Source organism: Danio rerio, chromosome 20 (genome assembly GCF_052040795.2).
Source record: "Danio rerio strain M-AB ecotype USA chromosome 20, GRCz13ab, whole genome shotgun sequence".
Classification (NCBI taxonomy): domain Eukaryota; kingdom Metazoa; phylum Chordata; class Actinopteri; order Cypriniformes; family Danionidae; genus Danio; species Danio rerio.
The window spans coordinates 8178440-8203878 of NC_141040.1; the positions used below are offsets into that span (position 1 = coordinate 8178440).

General features: G+C 34.8%; 2 protein-coding genes across 7 annotated transcripts in view; one reads left to right on the forward strand and one right to left on the reverse strand.

The window, feature by feature from the left end:
- The window catches only part of plpp3 (phospholipid phosphatase 3), a 57434-nt gene extending 37103 nt beyond the window's left edge, over positions 1-20331 (reverse strand). For all 3 annotated transcript variants that reach the window (XM_087298040.1, XM_087298038.1, XM_087298039.1), the window contains exon 1: positions 19821-20331. Coding sequence is in view for 2 of the 3 variants with exons in the window: in XM_087298038.1 (XP_087154164.1) it covers positions 19821-19956 (136 nt within the window). In the remaining variant the exon portion in view is untranslated. The remainder of the gene's footprint in view (positions 1-19820) is intronic.
- Positions 20332-24772: 4441 nt separating this feature from the next.
- The window catches only part of prkaa2 (protein kinase, AMP-activated, alpha 2 catalytic subunit), a 57325-nt gene continuing 56658 nt past the window's right edge, over positions 24773-25439 (forward strand). For all 4 annotated transcript variants that reach the window (XR_015518155.1, XR_015518154.1, XR_015518156.1 and 1 more), the window contains exon 1: positions 24773-24876. Coding sequence is in view for 1 of the 4 variants with exons in the window: in XM_087298033.1 (XP_087154159.1) it covers positions 24783-24876 (94 nt within the window). In the remaining 3 variants the exon portion in view is untranslated. The remainder of the gene's footprint in view (positions 24877-25439) is intronic.

A 25439-nucleotide genomic window follows, 5' to 3' on the forward strand; every position in this document is an offset into this window, starting at 1 on the left:
AGTGACGGAATTCCTTTTGAGGGGGGGTGGAAAGGTCATGGTATTTGATTAAAGATTATGAAGGCAACTGTTTTTTTTTACAAAATAATGAAGTGCATAGATGCATTTAGAACTATAATTGCAGTATACATAAAAAAATAAGAAGAGTACAGTTTGTCTTCATGCCGAATTTCACCAGCATGGATCACACCACACTTTGAGCTAGACATTATTGTAGGGATGTAAAGGATGGTAATGGAACAGTAGGATGAAGGTGAAGGGAAGTAAGAGGGTAAACAGTGAACAGGTAGGTTAGTTGATCGGGCATCCTACGATAATTCCCAGAGAATCAGAGTGGGGTACCATCTCTGTAATATTTTGGTAGAGTGATTGAACACCCTGACTCAACCTAGGAGAGAAGAGACGATTATAGAATTGTTAATGGGCAGCAAGGAAATAGAAGGAGAAAGTGTGGGTTTGAAAGAACGAGAAGAACAGTGTTAGAGGACTGGTCTGTCTTATTTAAGTTTTAAGGAGTAGGTGATTGGTTAAGGAGGCAAAGTGAGGCGTGGTCCTGCTGCCGAACCTTTGTTAACAAGTTAACTCCATTTAAGTCACTTTGCAAAATGTCTGCCAGAGCCGAGATTCCAAGGTTTGGATACTTAACACACTGGCTTTTCATCCTCAAAAACCATTGAGATGAATGAGAATACTAATCGAAAACTTTCTCCAGGTACCACAGACACCCTTGGCCAGAGCTTTGTTCTCTTGTCAAGCACTTCAGGTTGTTTATTAGTCTTGGACGAAGTACATGCTCATCACACAAGCCTGAGCATGAATGTTCCTGTGACCTAAATCCCAGTTGGACACAACAAATCTTGGGTGAACTTAATTCATAACCAACCAGACATGTGGAAAGACCTTTCCAACCATTAAAGATCTATAATAGCAGCAATCAAGACTACACCTTGAAAAAAACAATGTACGCATGACAGTGTGCAAGAATAAAATAAATTTAGATACAAGCGTGTCCTCTGAGACCACTAAAGGGTGATGTAAGGGTTTGTTGTTTAGTTTTCTGCTCCATTGATGGCATTATCATTGGTAATCTGTAAGGGGCTTGTGGCCAGCTCCCTCACACAATACGAGAGCCTGTGGAGGATGTGGAGTGAGAGAGAACGGGCATGGTTGCCCCTGTGGGAATTGGTTGAGAATGAGTGGATCGCTGCCAGCTCTCATGAGACTCTCACTGGCTGAAAGACTGAAGCTGAACACAAAAGAGAAAGCCACCCCTGCTGGGAACAAGGGAAACGTAAGAGGAGGGGCTCCATTAATTACTTGGGGAAAAGGTACAAAGAGGGAGGGTGGCAGGGTGAGAGGAAGAGAGGTCGGCCATTGAAATCTAGAGTAGCACCACAATAAGAAGCATATATTTAGAACAAAGTGTGTGTGGACCAAAGTTTATCACACATTGAGGAAGCTATCCCAGCATTCCCATTCATCTCAACAGCAAGTGCTCTGCTGGATTTAGTCACGGATTTAAAATTTGGCTCCTGGATCTTCAGTTTTGGATGCATTTATTTACAACCCAATCATTTGAGCCACAAATGCTATGTGAATAGTCAAATGTGCATCAAAGTGGGATGGAAAATAGGATACCTTATACAGCCTTGTGGACTTCACAGGCATTTCGGAAAGTCCACAAGGGCAGTCAGGTGCACCATTTGGGATTGGGCTTTAGTATAAACTGGATTGTATAAAGCCAGGCTCACCAGTCAGACCTTGACCCATAAGCTAGGACATGGCATTTAGAAATGGTCCTGCACTAGCATACTGGAATGAGACCAACCTGTGTGGGATTCCTCAGAAGTCAGACGTGCATTTCAAACTTGATTTACATTTCTAAAGCACACAAATATCCATTCGGCCTCCCAGGAACATAATCCAAAAAACCCACCCAGAGTAAATACTAAAACACACACATAAGTACACACACAAAGATTAAGGTCCTCTGCCACCTTTGACCCATGAGCTCTGACCTCTGGAATGTGTGGTCTCAGTGCACCCTGCACCCTCAGTACCACCTTTTCTTTCCGCTGTCCACATTGTGGTACAGGATCACTGACCCACACGCTAAATCTGTACCCGTGACCCATAACTTATACACATTCACCTATTTGTGATAACAGAACACAGTCCAATAAAGATCAATGTGGGTCAACCCAGATCCCCTAACCCCATTTCCATCTGACCGACCGGATTAACTAATCAATACTAATAATATCCGTGTCTCTCAGTCCATCCGCACCACGCCATAGCGCATCACACGCTGCCCACCAGGCCACCTTTTGTGCATTGTTGCTTGCTGTTTCCAAAATACTATCACACAGTAACAAAAGTTCAGCTGTTCATACTATATTCAGTTATGCGAAGTATGGATATGGCACTTGTTTAACACTTGACAGAATTTATCACACCAGTTAAGGGCACAGTGTGAAATTTGGACGAAAAACAGATATGTGAATGTTTGTTTGCTTTATGACAAAGACTTCACTGTGTTTTTCAGTACTTTATGTGAGAGGGACACCTGTTGTCACTGTGTTGTCTGCTCCCTCACACACACCACTGTCACTCAGTTAGCTTTGTCTATGCAAGCTGCTGAGATCAGCAAAGCTGTGCACATTGGCAATCCTACCTTTCTCACTCTCTCAATACATTAGATGGGCTCTGGGGCTGGGGCCCAGCTCAAAACATGTGCTTACGCACAGAATTTTTTGCCCATGGAAATCGACGCCAGGGTCGTTCCTTTTCACACAGGCATCTAAGTGGACAGCCATGCCAGGGCCCTAATAGCAAGCATGAAGGAAATCAGCCCAATACATTGATTTAGTATGTAACTTTAAATTGCCATTTGCATTGTTGTCCAAACTATGGTTAACCATTTAATACCAAATTGCACCCCATTCACTGTCCAGGGAAAGCCTTGCTGCATGTCGCACCAAATACATGTCCACATTTCAACAAAGAATGGCATTTACAGACCTTCTAGCTCACTCAGTGTTTAAATTCACTCTCTCATTTTCATTTGTTCTTTTATTTGATTCTATATGCAACCTAAAGTTTGAATAAGAAAACTTTTGTCATGAACTACTTTACAGATATTACGATCACAAAATGCACAACCTGACAAAAGTCTTGTCACCTATTCAAGTTTTAGGAACAACAAATAATAACTATGACTCCCATGAACTTGGAGGACTACATTCATACATCTCCACAATGACTCGGATAACTTTTTAATAAAGTCATCTGGAAAGGAAAGAAAGCATTCTTGAAGAACTCTTACATTTTATCAAGATTCTTTGGAGTCATCGTCAATGCCCCCTCCTTCATCATACGCCAGGCATGCTCAATAATGTTCATATCTAGTGACAGGGCTGGCCAGTCCTGGCACACGTTGACCGTCTTTGCTTTCAGGAACTTTGATGTGGAGGCTAAAGAAGCACAAGGAGCGCTGAAGAATTTGCCCTCTCCTGTGATTTGTAATGTAATGGGCAGCACAAATGTCTTGATACCTCAGGCTGCTGATGTTGCCATCCACTTTGCAGATCTCTCACACGCCCCCCATTCTGAATGTAACCCCAAACCATGATTTTTCTTTCACCAAACTTGACTGATTTATCTAAGAATCTTGGTTCCATGCAGGTTCCAATAGGTCTTCTGCAGTATTTGTGATGATTGGAATGCAGTTCAACATGATTTTTCGAAAAATCTAACTTCTGCCACTTTTCCAAATGATCAACTACAACAAAAGTTTTATTAGTTTCTCGTACAACTGGGATTGAGGACAAGACTTTTGTCAGGCAGTGTAGTTTGCAAGTATTAGCAGCTAGTAAAGTTATATCTCCCTAAAAGTCTTAAAATAAAGTCAAACAAACTTATTCTCTTCACTTCTTTAACTGCGCAGGAGGTTGCAAGTAATCTACCTGAAAAAGAAAATGCCCTCTAAAAATGTAGTTCCCTTAGCTTACTAGCTTCAGTACATGGATTTAGGAAGCTGTAATTCTAATCGTGCATACTATTTAGCAAGGACTGCAATGATACAAGAGACGTACAAGTCCCAAACATGTCAAATGAGTTTACTAGAGGAGAATTATTAACAGACCTTGGAGTCAACATGTCTGAGTGTTTAACAAACATTGCCAAATGAGATGTCTATTCAAATTAAAATACATAAACATATCGCCCATCAAGAGGAACAAAATAAAAGTAAAATCACAGTAAATGGGGCGTAATGGAAACGTGTTGAAGCTGCTCTGTTATTTAACCTTTTTGATCTCTTTCCCACCCACAAACAGCCCTAGAGGAGACTGGCAAACAATATATTTAACTAACAGACACATAAATATATCTTAAAATAAGCATTTCTGTGTTTATTTAAATCACGCAATAAACAGGCCTAGCTTGTCAAAATAAAAGTCTAGAGATCTCACTAAACCAAATAGCCAGAGTTAGTAGGTCTGCTTACTTTGCCTTAAGGTGAGGAAAGGTACAACTTAACAACTTCTGGCCAGTTTCCCTAGGTCAAAGGTCAAACCCAACCTTTTTCTTCTCACAGTAAAAGGCAATTAAACAAATGAACGCCTATCGCTTGTCTTCGCCAAGGCCAATAAAATGTAATAAACCCTTTTAGCTCAGAAACTGAAGGAGTATCCTTTTTTCTCCATCAATCCTTTCATCCCTCCCGCCCACTTCACAGAGCCAGTCAGTGGCGTGTCATGATGCTAGAGGTGTATGTGTTTAGGGGTTAACCTACACCACCGCAGCCTGCCGTGAGCGTCTTCATTGAGGCAGAGCCCAGAAACTGCTCCCATCTCCCACCCTGCCCTAGAGCTCAACAGAAAGACCCGCCATGGACTTTACACTGCAACCAAATGTATCTGGAAATAGCAATCTTCCAGAGTGTGAGAGCTGCATTTACGCTTATGGTGTGGGCTGTGTGAGCATGAGATCATGGAAACGTCACTGTCTGAACGAGTTTATTACTGTGTAATCTATGAGTGGATATATATTGGGATGTTTGCATAAGATAGGCTTCTGATTGTCAGCGTGTGATTCTGCAAAGAGACGGCAACAACAACAACAGTGAAGGTGTAAACGATCCCAGCATTGTTCTCTTGCTCCTACTCCACCCACCAGGAAACAACCCGGAGAAAAAGATAGGCAAAACACCTCTATATGAGTATGTTGACATAGGGATACATATGACATGTATAACATGTGGATATACATACAAGAAATAATTAAATTATGGTTTTTATAAACACACATACACACACATATATACATTCTTTTTAAGAACATAATATTTTATACTTAAGATTGTTTAATATAATTATAGTAATTTAACAATTTAATAATTAGGCATTGGAATCAAAATGTAAATAACTAATAATAAATATTAACATCCACTGAATTTGCTCTATGACTGTCTCTATCACTGTCTCTCCATTCCAATAGCTGGTGTGTGGTGAGTGCACTGGCGCCTTTGTCCTGTGGCTGATGGATTGTAAAGCGCTTTGGGTGTATGGCCATACACAATAAATGCTCTATATAAATACACATTACATTACATTACATTACAAAAAAAGTGCATGGTAAAAAGGAACAAAGGCTGCAATAGCAGCTTCCAAAACTATTTTCTGTCGAGAGGCAACCACATGAAAATATACTATAGCTGTTTATAAAAAATACTACAGTTTTTCTTTTGTAACCATACTGACACTAACACCTCCAATAGAGCTAGAGATTGTTGCACAATCAGCTAAAATGTTGCATTTTTTTTCCGTATGGGTGATATAATTGTGATGGGATATATTGCATCATCAAAAATTATTGAGGCGATAAGTCGATATATTGATTGTTGTTATCTGTATTATTGATTGATTATTGTGATCTGTTATATATATATATATATATATATATATATATATATATATATATATATATATATATATATATATATATATATATATATATATATATATATATATATATATAGTATTTTATTTTTGTATTTTTTTTGAGTTAGCAAACACATAATATTTAACTTGTGTTTAGTTATGTCATTCTGTAGTTTTATTTGGTTTAATTAAATATTTAATAAATAACAGAATATATTACAACAAATACAATACAGTAAATTCTAATAAAACAGGTGTTTTGTATTTTTAATCATACATTAAATTAAATTTAGCATATTAAAATAAAAGTCACCCACCAAATAAAGCAAAGATACTTGTTCAACTTCAAGAACTTAAAAAATTATATATTTTAGTTTAAAGTGTAGTCATAAACTTTTAAAATTTTTAAAAATATTTTGTAATATTTGTCACAAACCAATATTGAGTTTCACCAGACCTTAATATATCGTAAGGAGCCACTATAAACTTTATTTTAACCGCATTTTTTTTACTTACTTAAAGTGCTGGTGGCCATTTATCACAAATTGGGTTAACTAACCCTTATAAGAGAATCCTTCTCTAAAAGGGTCAGAAACAGAAAATCAATTATAACTATATTAAATAACATTTGATTGAAAATTCTCCATCACTTCAGAATATTAGCACTAATGACACAGGTTTTATTAACATATGAATGCACGCAGGGTGACTGCCCTTTAGGGGCCAGCTAGGCTTACACTCAGGAATGCCGAACACCCTGGACTTAATCCACATGACCCAGAAAATGTGAAAGAACGCTTGTCGCATGAGGGTGGCTGAGGTCACCCTTGGCCTTTTCGGTGTAGATGAGACTTAAACAGATACCCACACTAGATTTGAAGAAATCCCATTCTAGAAAACCCACCAACACAATCCAGAAAGAGAAAAAAAAAGAATTCCTCCGAACTCCCTGGAATTGCAATCAAGCCGAGCGAACTGAGAACGATTGTTTCCTAGCGTGGCTGCTGATGCATCCCACAGACTCGTACACATACAATAGCTCATTGGCTAAAACAATGGCTGACGGAGGATACAATTATAGACTAGCGAGAGGAAATAGACTACAGTCACACTGAGAATAAATAAACAAATGGTTTGTGTGCTTACCTCGTCCAGAGGCTTACAAAGCAGCAGGGGTTCCTCATACTTCGTTCTGAAGTTCTTCTCTATTGTTCCAAAAGCAAACGCAGAGCTGTAAAGCTACCAGAGATATGCGGCCACCGTTCATCTGGAGGAATTTAGTGAGCGTAACAAAACTGAAGAGCGTGTTATTGGTAGTACGCGCTCAAAAGACAATCTAAATGTGATAAAGTTGTACCTAACACTCTAAACCACACACACACACAGACACACTAGACATATGACAATATTTAATAATTAAATATATGACGATAACAAACATGAACAATTTTGGCTACTTAAAATAATATTTAACATTAATATAATAATATAATAGTTTCTGGTTTTTACACCTGTTAAAGTAACATTTTTGCTGCTTGTCAATATCACAATAATACCATATGTCATAATAAATCTTCTGCAACTAATCACAACAAGAAATTATGATATCAGCTGAAACCAAACATAGACACACACACACACAGCACACACACAGTCTAAACAGCCAGATGATGGTCAGTCATGCTCATGTCTGCCCGTCTAATTGCTACCTACGGCAGCCCACTTCGTCGCATAAACTCTACAAGCATATAATTAAACCACATGGCAGCGACCTCAGAAACCAGCCTCACTTACACACACACACACACATACACACTTAGACATACACAAACACCCTTGCAGGTTCTTGTACAAATAGTCAAAGTCGTTGTACTGCACATGTGCACTTAGACATACACAAATACAGAGCGTGGGCACTGTGTTTTGACAGCGTCATTACTAGCGGTGAAGCTGAGGCAAGGCAGTCTGAGGCTTCATCTGAGGCCCAGATGACTGTACAGTACAGCAGCGCTCATATGGAAATCATTCCAACTTCACACTGTAACCTTCCAGCCATAATGCTGACTATTACAAAAAAATACAGCTCCCTCCGGAGCCGGAGAGACTCCTAACATCGCTTACTAAAGATCTGCGGCAGCTTCTGATCCGGCGAAATGACTTCTGAAAGTCTGTTTTACGCTTTACTGACTTCAGCTTGATTTTTTGTCAATGGCAAAGTAGGTGTTATTCTATCATCCAATATGTCACATCATTACGTAACACGCCAAAAATACCTTTTCTGTTGTCATTCTCCGATATAAAGTTGCTGGAAAATGCCACAGGGGACTGATCTGCGGGAAGGGTGTCTGCTATTCATCTCTCTAAAAGTCTATTTTCTGTCCAGTGCTAATCTTGCAGCTTAATGCTTCAGGGTGAGCAGTGAGCCCTAGGTTTTGAGGTTTGCTCAGTGATATTGAGCTGTGGTACTTTTCAGGTATACGCGGAGTTCAAGGGGAGTTTGTGTCACTTTACAATACCAAGCAATGTATAAATAAAAGCTAGTCTTTCATGGAAATGCTTTATTTAGCTATTTTTAGCTAAATAAGTTTTATTTAAATTTTATTTAGCTTTTGTATTTATCTTCGGTATTTTCAAACTTTTACTTTTTTTAATAGATAAATAAGAAAATTACAAATTTATGTCTTGCAGTTGTATTTTACTACAGAAAAGCTGACTTTTCTTAAATCACATTAGATGTCAAATATTATTTCAAAATGCTGATTTGGGGAAACAATTCAGCAAACAGTTTGGTGCTGAAATTTTTATATGAAAACAAAACAATATGTGTGATATGACATTATTTAAAATAAAAATTAGATGTATATATAGCTGAAGACAGAATTACTAGCCCTCCTGAATTATTAGCCCCCCTGTTAATTTTTTTTCACATTTCTAAACATAACACATTTCTAAACATAATAGTTTTAATAACTTATTTCTAATAACAGTTTTTTTTTTTTTAATCTTTGCCATGATAACAGTAAATAATATTTCAAGACACTTCTATATAGGTTAAAGTTACATTTAACTAGGTTAATTAGGTTATCTAGACAGGTTAGGGTTATTAGGAAAGTCGTTGTATAACAATTTTTGAGAATGTTTGTTCTGTGGACTAACGAAAAAATATATAGCTTAAAGGGGCTAATAATTTTGTCTTTAAAATGGTGTTAAAAAATTAAAACCTGCTTTTATTCTAGCCAAAATAAAAAAAAGACTTTTTCCAGAATAACAAATATTATTAGACATACTGTGAACATTTTGTTGCTTTACATTACTCTACTACGGGGCTAATAATTCTGACTTAACTGTATATATTGCTGCCTTAATTATTATTATTATTTTTTTTTTGTGGATTAAAAATTAAATTTCGAATCATCTCAACTTGAAACTAAAAATACTAGTATTATTTTAAGGTAAACTTTGCTTAACTAAAAAATGTTTGAAATTGAATTAACTTAAATAAGTTAAAGAGAAATAAAAACATTTGTTGTCGGCATTTAACGGATTTCATCATTAACTGCACTTTAAATTATCACAGTTAATTAATCATTAGGGGTTCTCAACACTACATTTCTGTATGGAACTAAACAAAGTTATGCCAGCTGTGCTAGAAACTAGAAAGTTTCGAGCTTGTACACCAAGGCTATTAACTAAGGGCCATTCACATATTGCGTTTTTTGTGTGCGCAAGTACATTATTTCTAATGGAGGTGCGTGGCTTGCCTGCATAATGGGAGCGATACGCACCAATTGTGCACTTGTGCTTTCCAGGCACACCTATTTGAAAGAATCCCATGAGCGCACCTTGAGTCACATGACAAGAACTGACTGATCAGCTTCATACTTTGTATAGATTATACACATTTCTACTCCAATGACAAAAAAAAAGAGAGGGTGCTCGCTGCAGAGCCATTTGAGGAGAGGTGAGCTCCAGAGAGGGGGAGTATGAGCTGTCGCTCCTCCTCCTGTAAGCTGTTTTAATGCGTACACCAACCCCACCCCTAACCCTTCCCCCAGTGACATCACTCGTAGAAGAAGTGCAAAAAAGGTGGAGCTCAAGCTTAAGCTCCCCCTCTCTGGAGCTCACCTCTCCTCAAATGGCTCTGCAGCGAGCACCACTTGAAAAAAAAACAAATACAAAATGAAAAAAACAAACAATTTTGTATTATAGTTGATCAAAAGTGCCTTTCAGACAGAGATTCAACAGCCTTTGACTACATTTGTTCTTTTTAAAAGAGAAATACTTAGCTAATATGTAGCTTAGATTTACATTAGACAAATAGTTTATTCTTATTTTTATTTATTTATTCATTTTTCTGTCCTTTATTTTCAGTGTAATGTTATTACTTATGTTTAAATGCCTAAAACGTTTATCATTTATATTCAAGTCCAAAGAGAAATGGATCATTGTGTGCTTTTAATATTATTTTGTGCTGAATTATTTGGTTAACACTTTAAAATATAAGAGGACTTTCTAAACTAATAGTAACTTGAAATGAACGAAAGCATAATAATCGTGATAACTGTGAAATCCTGATTATTCCTCAGACTATATTCGCACATCAAAATCTAGAATTGTTGCATCAGTTGTCATAACTTTTGGTGCGTCCGAAATCGCACACTTCCATAATATACAGTTTGCTAAAATCGGTATGCGAGTACAGTAGTGTGTTCGAATTCATAGAATTTGAAAAGCAGTATGCGAGAAGTACCCGGATGACTTAATATTTCCGACGAGATTCTGAAGTGCGCATCCCATGCATGCTGGACTATCCCATGACGCCCCGCAAGAGAATTCATGAATGGGAGTGAATTGACGCAACTGACGCAGGTAGGTCACATGACCATGACAAAATGGTGGATGTAGTACGTCCGAATTCCATCATACTTTTCACATTCATACTGTATAGAATGTACTTTTCTAACGGCTGAGTATGTTTAAATTCAAAAGCAGTACCTACTGAGTAGTAGGCGGTTTCGGATGCAGTTATTCTCTTTATTTTATTACAGTGTAGGGGTAAAACCTAACAGTTTAAAGGACAGACAAAATCTAAAATGATAATCAATCAGTATTTTAGGCCTGTGATCCAAAAACAGAGCCTTTTCATGTAAATGACTTGTTCTAAATATGCCTTACAAGGTTTCATGCTGTATTAACTGCTGTTGGACTGAATTACATTTCACATCTTCTGTAAACCAAGGCAATGTATAGAAAAACAAACACGCATGTAACTAAATTATCATTACAAATGTGTTTCTATCACCAGTATGTAATTACAGAGCATTTAAACCAGAGCTGCTAAAAAGAGAAACACAAGTAAACAATATAAACAAGAAGTGAAAGCATGGCAGCAGCAGGTAATGGAGCATTACTGTGAGAGGACTCCATCTGTGTGTCTGACAAACAGTCTCTCCTGGACAGCATGTGGCAGCATCAGCAAGTATACACCCTCTGAATGAGCCAAAGAGGGAGGCTTTGGGGCTCAGGGAAACCATGTAGAAAGAAAAAAAAGAAAGAAAACTTGGGGGGATTGCATTTCACAGCCCAGCTGGCCACACCTAGGGCAAAGAGTTGAAGCCAGGGAGGCAAAACAGCCAAGACTACCTTTTCCTCTTCCCTCCCTTTCCTGAGTTTTTGCCCCTGCATACACACCGGTCGAAAATTATACCAGATGTCACTTCAAGAGCCTCGGTCTGCGATGAAGAATTTGAGAAATTCTGGAAAATATTTATAGAGGTGGACCAGACCTTCTCAGCTTCAGAGGTGGAGGTTAATGCAGTCAGACCTAAATGAGAGAGACTCCCAAAGGGTTTCTCTGGCACTCCATAACTCCAGCATCGCTCTGCTGGAATGCCACGGATAAAGGAGAAGTTAAAAGCGGCTAAAAACGGCCAGAAATCACGAGACCGAGACCTTTTCCTTCACTTTGAAGTCGGCCTCGCTAGTTTAAATGGCTATATCTGACGGCCAAGTGGTTCATGCAATGCTTTAATTCAGGGTGAGAGTCAACAGTGCTGATATCTTGCAGGGTTTCAGTTGAGTTCTCATTTCCATTCTAACAAGTAAACAAGAAAAGGCTTTTAGAATTGATGCCTCCCACGAGAGGAACCAGGAAGCAGCTTGGACAAACCTTTCTGAGCGGCAAACTGGATTGAATGTCGCTGGTAAGTCAAGTATCCTTTGCATCTGTGGGGTATATAAACAATGAACACTTCAACAAGAAGAAAGCATATTAAATAAAAATATATATTTTTTTATATATATACTTTATAATAATTTTAACATATTTGTATATTTACAATTATTTTACATGATAGTTTATTAATAAATGTAATAATAATAATAATAGTAATAATAATAATAAATATTATAATAATTTTATTGTTTTTATTTACATTAAATACATAACATTTTACATATCATTTGTATGCTCTATTGAAAATTATTTATTTATTTTTATATATTGTATGTAAAATGATTAATTCATAAATAACACCACCAACAACATTACATTATTGTAATTATTATTATTAATAATAAATATAACATACATTAAATAAATAAATAATAAAATAAACATATATTTTTATGGTTTTTATTTAATGTACTTTTACATTTATTATTTACATTATGTATTCGTTTTAATTTTTAAACTGTAAAAAATAAAATACAATATTTATTTATCTTTTATTTCTTGATTAAGGTTAAATTAAAAACTGAATATAGTAATAATATTAATCATATTATTAATAATAATAATAATAATAATAATAATATCATTATTATTATTATTATTATTATTATTAATAATAATAATAATAATAATAATAATAATAATAATAATAATAATAATAAAGAAATAAAACAAGTTAAATAAATAAATAAATAAATAAATAAATAAATAAATAAATAAATAAATAAATAAATAAAATTGCTATTTAGGCATACAAGCAAACTACTGACATCTCTAATGGTATAGTAAGTGTGGATGAGGGAAAGAGTCTGCAAGTGTCTGTATGTAAACTATGCGAGCCATCAGTGGCATGTGCGACCCGCCACCCCAGACACCCTCAGGGGGGGATGTGACAGTCAGAGACACGCCTTCTCCACGTTACTATAACTACTGTATGCTAATGAGCCGAGCTGCTTCATCTCAACAGGAGGTTGTGCTAAACGCACTGCAATCCGTCTGGCTGCTTGCATAGGCTTCATTAACATTCATAATGCATCAGACGCACTCCGGATACAATGGCCACAGTGATAAACTAAACTACTAATGAGAAGAAACAAAAGCACGGCCAGGCTCAGTGTGGATGTGCTGCATGGGTAAACAGGAGTGGATTCAACGGCAATAAAACAGACGAGGGAGAGCCGGGGCAGTTACTTTATCAGTGCTGTATCTTCCCAGAGAGAAATCCGGGGAGAGGGAAAGACGGTGATAGTGTCATAATCTACAGATCTTCACAACAGATGGAGTGCCTGATCACTGGATGGGCCACAGCTTCAGCGTTAACAAAGCCCATTCACTGAGAGACATTCTTCAGCCATCCTTTTCATATGCCCCTCCAAACGAGTCTCCTCTCTTTCACAAAGACGCCCCAAACAGGCCAAGCCCACTGTCTTAAACATAACAAAGAGCATGTTTGTTTATTTCTCGCTTTTAAAGCAAGTAACTTGCAGAATCTTACAAGAAACTTTTTGCCAAACTCTTAAAAAGGGTGTTTCAGTAGCATCAATGCCACAAAGCTATATTTGGTTCTCTAATAAACTAGATTCTTATTAGAACTAAAAAATGAAAGGAAACATCTCAAATTTGAGGGAAAGATTCTTCACTGAACCACAAATGCCAATAATGAGTCTTTATTTTTACTATACACTTAACTAAGAGTTTCAAATTGGGTTTTTTGTAGCAATGCTACTGGCCCTACTCTTTAACCTGCCAATGAAACCTCATTGGCTTGAGACTTCTGGTCTCATTCACTTCCATTGACTTTTAGTCATAAAAAAAAATAAAAATAAAATAAATACAAAAAAAAAAAAAAAAACAGCTCAATATGCTGCTTGATATTGCAAACTTGTTTGTAGAGCAAGTATTTAGTCCATTTTTGCAGGGTTTTTTTTAAAGAGCTTACTTCTGCATTGCACAATAAAGTCAATAGCAGATTCATTTCAGGAATCATAAAAACATCCATTCTTTTTCATAGTGCGAAAAAACCATTGTTGCAGTCGAAAGATTCCCTGAATGTTACAGATTCATCTTAGAACCCTCAGTACTGTCACTTTTATATTGTCACACATCTATACTTTCTTAAAAATAATGGGTGTTTATTGTCAATGATAATAACATTAACAAACATTAACCTTACCATTCCACAATAGGTTCTGTAAATGCAAAAGTATTTGAGATTATTCAAATGTTCTTCACACTAAGTGTGTATTGCTTGAAATGTTAAAGGCTTCAATGAACCATCAATGCCACTAAAGAGCCAATAATTCTAATCCACATTCCTAAACATAAAGGTCCCAAAAGGGGACTTAATTGCCCCTAACCCACCTTTTAGAAAACATTTTTTATCCACAAAAACTATTTACCCTATATTGTAGAACATTTTAATATTCTAATGAACCTTTTAACTCTCTGGGTCTAGAGTTTCTCATAGAACTAGTGCTATTGAATGATTAAATGTCTAGAAGTAAAAACTAGAGGTTTTTATTTACATAATATATGGCTGTAAATTGTCATTTAATTGTCAATTATTATGTTTAAATTGTCTATTGTTATGTTTAAAACAAATTAATAGGTAAATATTTCTAATTTATATAAATTTTAATATATATATATATATATATATATATATATATATATATATATATATATATATATATATATATATATATATATATATATATATATATATATATAACACACACACACACACACACACACACACACACACACACACATATATATATGTACGTATGTATGTATGTGTGTGTATGTATGTATGTATAATTATGTTTATGTTTATGTTTATATATATATATATACATATATATATATATATATATATATATATATATATATATATATATATATATATATATATATATATATATATATATATATATATATATATATATATATATATAACATAAACATTTATATATTTAAATATATATACACATTTACATGGAACAGGTAATCACACAAAAAAAGTGTTTCCACAGGTGGTTTGTCAAGCCCACTCACCTGTGTGAAGCTTACTTCATAAATACACACGTCTTTTTTTCCCAATTTTGTATCATTCAACAGCACCAGAAGGCTCATATAAACAGTTCTTAAAAAGAACCATTTTTTACTGACTGTGAATGTGATCTATCTAATCTAATCGCGAAGTTCTATAAATCTTCAAAGGTTCTTCTCAGAAGCATCAACACCCCCAAAAAGAACCTTTTCAGAGTGTGGTAAATGAGTTACATATGGAGTTATGCATCTATATAAGCCACACATGAGAGCATGTCTCATTTTGGTTGTGTTTAAAAGAGCCACACCACACATAGGAAGAGCTGGGTGTTCGTTTTCATTAACAAAACAGCGACGAAAGGAAGTTATTAGTCACTGAACTTGCTTGTAAACTTCTAATTTAGGAGTACCGTTCAAAGCGACACCACCAAACACTCTGGCATCAGCGACATATCCCTCCTTCACCTGCTCTAACATGTCATCTCTTTTCAATGCACGACCCGATTTTTTTTTTTAGATGGCGTGGAAAGTTCACAGACATTTTAAAACCACGGACTCTAATTGCTTACAAAAGCCTTGCCCTGCTTCTCTGAACCGACATGTTTAAGCTATTCTACTCCGCATTCCTGGGAACAAAAGCAGCAGGACTCGTTCTGCCCCTAAAAAAGCGGGAGAGAAAGTTGATATGATGCCGTGGCTGGAGTTAAACGAGGCATATGCCAGCTGGCGGGGGGCTGGAGGGTCTCTTCTAGAAGAATGTGTAAAGATGAGGGCTGAAGTTGGTTAATCCTCGCATTCTGAAGGAGGAGGGATCGAGCTGACAGGCTTTGAGGAAAGATGAGAAGCCGACGCTGTGATGGTTTCCAGGCATCTGAGCCGAACGCTACAAGAGACTGAACGCAGACTTGCTGTAGATGTATTCTGAGTTATCTAGGGTTAAGTGTATCGCTCAGGGGCATGACAATGTTTGCCAACTGTTGATCAGAAGTTCTGAACTAACAACCTTTAGGTTAGCAAGTGCACATCTTTAAAGAGAAGACAACACTTTTATCAAGCTCCCAATGTCTCGCTGAGCTGATGAAAGCTGTGAATGACAGCACATCAAAACCTTTCGCTTTCTTTTTAACCCTATAAAACTCAACCTTTTTTTAGACTAATTTGCATATTGTTGTTGTTTTATGGTTGCTTATCTTATGTGACCCTGGATACACAATCATTAGATCAGACTTACATATACTGTTAAAAATGCAGGGTTCCACGTAGTTTATTCATGTTGTCTAGGGCTGAGCGATATGACAAAAATGCAATCTTGATTATTATTTTCCATATTGAATTATAACAATGTATATTTTTATATTTGTTGTTAATGCTTCCAGATCTAAAAAAGTACCTCACCAATGACTAAAGCCACAAAAATAAGAGTCCATTAAATGGCATAACATTTTCAGCTGATGAATTTTCGGTGGCCATCTCTAAAATCAACACATTTTAAAATTCCCATTGCACATTTCTGTTGCGTGATTGGCTCTTAGATTAATATAAAGTAAAAAAAAGTGTAGAGCTTATTGTTGTTGACATAACTTTTATTGAATTTTGATATAACATTGTTTATCGACCCAGCCCTAATGTTGTCCCAACACAAATAAAACGTAACAAATTTAGGTGGATTGAACATAAGTTATATATTATATATTATAACGAAGCAATTTGAGGACAGTAAAACCCAATAAATGAAGAGAACTCAAACTAACTGAGCACTAAAAAACCCAATGAGTTAAGGCAACTCAAACCACTTGAGTTAAAAACTAATCTATATAAGTACTGTGAACATAATCCATTTAAGTTGAAGTTATAAGGTTTTCAATTTCACGATAAAATCACGATTCACAATTTTTATCCTGATTTTTTTTAAAGTTGGTTTGTAAGACTATTTTGCAAATTACAAAGGTAAAATACAACCAAACTAATGTCCCCATATAAAAATATACTCTTACCATGTATGTTTGAGAACATTTTATTTATGGTGATACAACGATTTTTCTGAAAAAGTGGATCGTGCAGTAATTTTTGTCCACGACCAAATATCGTGTTATAACACAGCCCTACTTTAAACCCTCAGATTCCATTTTTTTTTTTAAATATTCATATCTCAGCCAAATTAGTTTTGTCATAGCCTGCCAAATTATAATGCATATCAATGCAAATTTTATTTATTCACTTTCAGGTGATGTATGTTAGTTTCAGAAAATTGACACTTACGACCACAGTGTTCATGGAGCACTTAGTATTGTATTAACTCATAAACTGAGTTTACAGAGTTTATTGAAGTTTTTTTGACATTAAAAGGTCAAGAAGTAAGATGAAATCTATCTATCTATCTATCTATCTATCTATCTATCTATCTATCTATCTATCTATCTATCTATCTATCTATCTATCTATCTGTGTGTCTGTCTATCTATCTATCTGTCTATGTATGTCTGTCTGTCCGTCCATCCATCCATCCATCCATCCATCCATCCATCCATCCATCCATCCATCCATCCATCCATCCATCCATCCATCCACCAATCTCATCCTGAAGGTGCATATTTCTTATTAAATATAAACACAGATTATGTGCAACATGTCACCCAGCATGTTTTGAATATTCTGATAATTTGGAAGTTCCATTTTTGAATCAAATATAATACATCAGGTTTTATTGGGTTAATAAGAAAGCAAATACAAACATCTGAGAGCGATTTACAGATATCGCCGTATATCCTCTGTAATGCAAGTGTGTCACGGTCAATTGACTGTCCTGAACTTCAAATCTAAACAAACTCTGTCATAATAAACTCTTCAGATCGGCCAAATCCATTACACATGGTGCTGATGGTCTGCCTAAAAAAGTTGCATCACTATCCCAACTATAAAAGGCAGTGAACATAAAGTCATGTTTACCGAACGAGTTTTGACTACAGATCATGATACTGTTACATGTAAGTGATCGGTTAACCATAATAAGCACGTTCATACCTTCAAAAGATGTCAATAGGGTATAACTCCCTCATTCAGCTGATGAGTGAGGGAGATTTCATTAAAACAATCCAAATATGGTTTCTGACAACTAACGGAAAAAGAGAAAAGAAAAAGAAAACAACAAGTGGTTTACATCAGTGCCAACTCGGACCATCCTCCTGCCTGTGATAAGAGTATTTAACGGTTATTCCTCTGCTGACTCAGATAACAATGCAAAAAAGAGTCACAATTTGCATTGTTATCTTAATAAACAGTGGTTCATTTAATTCTGAGTATCACACTTGGTGCCGCATCAGGGTTTTAAGGCACATCCAGTTTTGAACTGAGGAAAAATATCAAATTTGATATTAAAATTTCCACTAAGATTAACCTTGCATAAAAAGTCACACTTAGCATTATAATTCCGATAAATAAACATTCATTTAATTCAGAGTATCACACTTGGTGCCGCATCAGGCTTTTTATGGGACATCCAGTATGATATCAGTTTTAAACTGAGCAAAATTATCCAATTTGGTAGTAAGAGATTCTTCCACTAAGATTAAAAATGCATAAAAAGTCACACTTTGCATTATTATTTCAATAAACAAACATTAATTGAATTCAGAATGTCATTTTTGGTGCATCAGGCTTCTGCATATAGTATGATTAACTCACAAACTGAAAACAAAACATGCAAAGTGGTGCAGCTGCTGATATTCATATGGCCAAAATGTAAGATGAAAGTGTTAATATTATACAACAGCTATTATTTTGTTTACTCAGATAACAGTGCAAAAAAGTCACAATTTACATTGTTATCTCAATAAACAGTGGTACATTGAATTCAGAGTATCACACTTGGTGCTGCATCAGGCTTTTATAGGACATCCAGTATGACATCAGTGTTAAACTGAGAAAAAAATATTCAGTCTGCAAAAATTAGATTCTTTTACTAAGATTACCTGGCATGAAAAGTCACACTTTGCATTATTTTGTTCAATACCAAAAGTTCATTGAAATCAGAATGTCGTTGTTGGTGCATCAGGCTTCTCACAAACTGAAAACAAAACATGCAATGTGCAGCTGCTGATATTCAATATGAGATGAAATTGTTGGTATTATAAATTATATTATACTATATTCTTCAGCTGACTAGGATAAAAGTGCAAAAAAGTCACATTTGCGTCTCCATCTGAATCAGCAGAAGTTCTTGTGATTCAGCTTTCAAATATTTCAATAAATAAACTGTTAAACCAGTTCACCTTTAAATGTCAACCTTCACTCAAAGCAAAAGATACGGAAATGTTTACACATTACACAAATAAACTTTTCACTGTATCTTGACACTTCGCTCATTTTTATTTTTAAACAACTACATATTTGGATCTCAGTGGGGTTAGGTTCAACGCACTGTATATTACTAATTAAAATACTAAATTATAAATGATACAGTACAAATAAACCACTTTTGCATAATTAAACGCTTGCAAACTTCTGTTTCCAAATGTGCATAATGTGATCCAATAGTTTTAGACAGACTGCATGGTTTTCCCAATTCTTGTAAACGTGTGTGTGTGTGGGACACTCACCCAGGACAAGGCAGAAGATGTCTAGTGCTATTAAAAGTTTCCTCTTGCTGTTGTTTACGCCGTTGTTATTTAACGTGGACGTTCCTCCGTTTCTAGTTTCGGGTGCCATCGCCTTCTCATACATATAGTTTTGCATTTGTTAGAGTTCCTTCTGATGTCTTTTTCCTAAAAAAAATCCCAGATATTTGTTTTGCACAGTGGTCTTGTCAGCAAAGGACGTGTCGTATATAAAGTTTAAAGAAGTTTCCGAAAAAAAAGAAAAAACAAACAAACAAAAAAAAAGAAAAAAAAAAACAACAACAAGTGGGAAGACGTCCTGGGAAGTTAATGAAAACACTGAGATGTCCCGTGCAATCAAGTCCACTCAACTTTTGTCGTCTGGTAAAGCGCGCGGTGTTTTTTGAGAAGCGGCTTTTCTTCTTCGCTTTCTCTGAATGATGCGGCGGTCAGTGAGTTGTGGTTTAGTTCTGTCGCTACGCTACTTGAAGGTCTGAATTGAGAGAGGCGTTTTAAAACTAGGAGATCAACTCCTGTTTATGAATCCTCCTTCGGTCTCCACCTCCTTCCCTTCAGCGAGCGTTCAGCCCCTTCCCCACTTCTGCTAACGTTATCCCGAAAGAGTCACGCTGAATGAAAGTGGAGAAGAGCGCTGGAGTAAACGCGGTCTCGAGTCGCACTCAGATACGGGCGGACACTGACTCCAGCGGACACTGCTGGAAACGCACTCTAGCCAGACCTTCGGACATGGGTTGGATGGATCTTTTACAGTCTATGGATGGAGCAGATAGGATGTGGGTTTAGATTAAAAAAATATAATTTCCTTTAATTTCCATGTTTCATTAATTTATTCATAATAAATGCAGAAAAAAAATCAGCACTATTTATGACTGAAGTAAATCAATCTTTCAATCTGTGATTTTGTTTGTAAAAACAACAACAACAACAACAATAATAATAATAATAATAATAATAATAATAATAATAAATAAATAAAATTGTAATACTAATAAAATAATAATAATAATAATAATAATAATAATAATAATAGAAAATATACATTAATAATAATAATAATAATAATAATAATAATAATAATAATAATAATAATAATAAGAAGAAGAAGAAGAAGAAGAAGAAGAAGAAGAAGAAGAAAAAGAAGAAGAAGAATGACGATGATGATGATGATGATAATAATAATAATAATAATAATAATAATAATTATTATTATTATTATTATTATGTTGTTATACATAAATAAAATATTGTTTTTAAAATTTTAAAAACAATATTTTGAAATTTTAAAATTTCAAAGTTTCAAAATTTCAAAATAAATAAATATTAGTATATTTTATAATATGTAATAATAGTTTTAAAAATAAATTTATTATAATAATACTAATAATACTACTACTACTAATAATAATAATAATAATAAACTCCCGCACTATACTACATCTGACAGATGTTTTCACGCTTGCTTAATTCTTTCATTCTAGCTTTTCAACTCAAAACTTTGTATTTAAATTATAAACTGTTTATTCTTATATGTAGAATACTTTATTCGTAAGCTTGCAAAGTGTATGCTAAATAAATTAACAGAAAGTCAATTAAATGTAAATTAAGGTCACATGTAAAGAACAGTACAATTCTGCACAAGAACCAATGTTTAAAACTGGAACTCAATTGTAGAAGTTCATCTTTTATCGTAAGACAACGATCCCACAAGAAAGATAAAATTACCATTTGACTAACCACAGAACAAAGAGGCAAATGGCCAACAGTGGCTCTGTCAGTGATCTGAAAACAATACAATATGTATGAGACAATAAGACACCTGTAGAGCACAACAATCAGTTGAATTCCCCCCCCCCCCCCCCCCCCCCTCCATAATTTTCCTGCGACCTTAAATTTGTACTAACCATAAAATTATGGAGGTAGATGTATATTGAGCATATAAAAAATCTGTCAAGTCCTGCCTAAAAGAAATGATGAATTAGAGCCAACTGTTTGACTACAACTCAGCACTGATGAAACACTGCCACCTAGTGCTTACATGATCGTAATACACAGTGCTCAGCATTAATGAGTACACCTCATTTTGAAAAATGAATATTTTTATCAATTTCTCAGTGAATATAGCAGGCTAAGCATTGGCCGGTATAAGATTCTGACGGTATGATAACCCTGGATAAAAAAAATCACAGTTTCACGGTATTGTGATTACGGCTCTAAAATAGCCTATGTTCTTTTAAAATGTTTGGGTAAAAATCTAAAAATGTTTTGCCTTTGAAAACAATTTATTTTATTATAAGAAACATTTATAACATTCTAGAGCAGTAAACATGTCAGGCTAAATTATTAAAATGAATCATTGGCTTTCTGCTGTCTCCATTAGTTTCAAAAACACAGATTTAAATAAATTAATTTAAAACAACATCATTGGATTTTTTCGGCTAGAGATACTGTTTTCCTAAAAAGTCAATAAAATATCTTACTAATTAGGAATGGTATAGCAGCAAATTTTGACGGTTTTAAAACCTTGACTTTTCCAAACCAATGTATACCTTGAAAACGGTTATCGCCCCATGCCTATGGCAGGCCCGTTCTCAGCCTGGCGAAAAGTGTGGTTCTTTTTTTTCAAAAGATTGACCTTTTTATAGTTATTTGCTTTATTTTCGATAAATTTTTTATAATTAATATATAATTCATTTTTTTACATTTAAGCACCATTTTCTGCTTGATTAGCCTGTCAGATGGTTACCATAACCACAGTTTTTGATGTCTCAAAAATAGGAATCTGTTAACGTTTTAAATAATAATAAAAAAAAATGTTGCCTATTGTAATTTATTAGATGAATAAAAAACTAGTCAGCACATATAACTTTGCCTTCTTCGATGGCCTATTATCATAAATTAATTATGGCATAGCAGTCAATTAGAACAAATGTGCTCATGTTTGGGACAAATTCTGGACCTTTGTCAGTGGCGGTTGGGTCTTTTGAACCACCTGAACCCCCTAGGGCCTGTAATACATTTTGGCGCATTTTAACAAAGCAGATTTCCTAATTACAAAATAACATTTTAGTCACTGAACATCTTTAAAGATAGAAATGTAATACATTTAAATTCAAGCAAAATATAGAGAAAAAAACTAGATTATTTTGACATATATATATATATATATATATATATATATATATATATATATATATATATATATATATATATATATATATATATATATATATATATATATATATATATATATATATATATAGTTTTAAAACTAATTTTTAATAACTGATTTATTTTATCTTTGCCATGATGAAGACAGTAAATAATATTTGACTAGGGGAGAGCAGGGCACAAAGTAACACTTTTTGGATTTGGTCAAATAATAAACAAAGTATTGGGGTTAGACAAACCATTTATTTATTTTTTTTTTTACCAAAAAAACACAAGCCTTTCCTAAAAATGAGCACTGAAAGTATGATCGCTGGACCTATGTTTTTTGTGCAGTGTTGCCAAAAGTCCCAGGAGTAAAAATGTTACTATTTACCCCACCTGTGGGGCAAGTTGTAACAGACAGAGTGTTAGTTGTAACGCATGCTTAAAAAGGCAGATTAAACACAATTAATTTAAATTTAGTTTACTTTTAATAGTAGCAATATTTTCTCAGTACCTCAATTATTATTTTTATTCTACATAGCACAGAATGTTTATTTATTTATTGGATAAAAACATTTGGATTTATTTGGATTATTTTCCATTATAATACAATTAATTTATTTGTAGTATTAGCAATAAAATATTTTTTTTGTCTATCAAAATAAAACAAAAAAAATTCTATTAAAAATAATTGTATTTAAAAAGTTCTCAACATTACACTTAAAATTAAAAAAAAATGTGTGAGTTCAATTGGTGTCTAACAGTGTGTGGCTTAATTGTAACACTCTGTTACAACTAACCCCGCTGTGTCGTGTTTTATATATATATATATATATATATATATATATATATATATATATATATATATATATATATATATAGATTGTCTACATTTTACCCCGCTATCCCTTAGATATTTTTCAGAACAGTTCTATACAGCTTAAAGTGACATTTAAAGGCTTAACTAGGTTAATAAGGCAGGTTAGGGTAATTAAGCAAGTTAATGTATAACACTGGTTTTAAAATTAAAAACTGCTTTAATTCTAGCCTATTTATTTATATATATATATATATATATATATATATATATATATATATATATATATATATATATATAATCAGACATACTGTAAAAAATGTCCTTGTTCTGTTGAACATAATAAACATTTTTTTTTTAATATTAAATTTTGAAAAAAATAATTCAAAGGTGGGCTAATAATTCTGACTTCAACTCTCTATATAGCTATTAGAGATGACAATTTTGTGAACTGTTCCTTAGTACGCTATCACTGTAAAAAAAATGTTGGGTTCCACAAAATCGATTTGTGTTGGGACAACATGAATAAATTAAGTTAACGTAATTTCTTTTTTACAAATTTAGATGCTTTTGCATTCATTTTAATTTGATGCATCCCAAAGGCGCAGAATAGGCTTAAAATATAAAATTACCACAAATTATTAATAAACACAATAGCAGTAGCCTAATAATGTTACAAAATCACTATAACATCCAATTTAAATATTCCTATATTCAAAATTAATTCATGTAGAGTCATTTGTAGTTATGTCACGCTGGGGGGATACTTGTTTACCTAAACGCCCAGGCGTCCCCTTCCCCAACAGCGATCACATTATCAGCTGATCCGAGATCTGCCTTTTGGTACACAACTCTTACAGTTTCTCCAGCAGCTGAACTCAGATCAGCCATTAAAAAGGGCTTTAGCCGAGCTCAGTCCACCTCATGCGCGCAATCCCGCCTCCTGTAACGGCAGCCCGAGGACCTCACATAGTAAAATGGCTGAAAAGCAGAAACACGAAGGCAGGGTAAAGATAGGACACTACATCCTCGGAGACACGCTCGGAGTCGGAACATTTGGAAAAGTGAAGAGTTAAGTCTGTTCATTTATTAGACGTGCCCTGATGTTGCGTGCAATAGAAGTGCGAACGTATGTTTTCGGGTCTGTTAGTGCTGAACTTGCCGGCGGACTGTGCGTAATTTACGTAGCATAAACTGCGTAGCGAGAAGCTGTGCTAACGGCTTTTAGACGCAGAGATTGCGTATGTTTGTTCGTGAATATTGCGCAGAACTAGAATTCTTTCAGCACCACGGTAGACAGTGCACTTGCAATCTTGTTTGTTTATATGCTTGGTATCACAACATTTGAGTAACTATATGTCATTTCGGGAATGTTTTGAGGTAATATAACTACGCGTTCTCAGCGTTTGCTATTTTCCTCATTTTAATGCACTGTCATCCTCCCTGCTGCGCTCTTTAACTGTCATATGCGTAATTTCCAACACTCAAATGACAGTCTATAAAACGCGTGTCTCAAAGGAATATATGTATAATTATCGTGAAAGCAGCTCTGAAATAAATTGAGTAGTTCGTGTCTTTACCTGCAGAACTGCTTTGACCTTGCAGTCATTTTCTATTCTAAGCGCTAGTGTGAA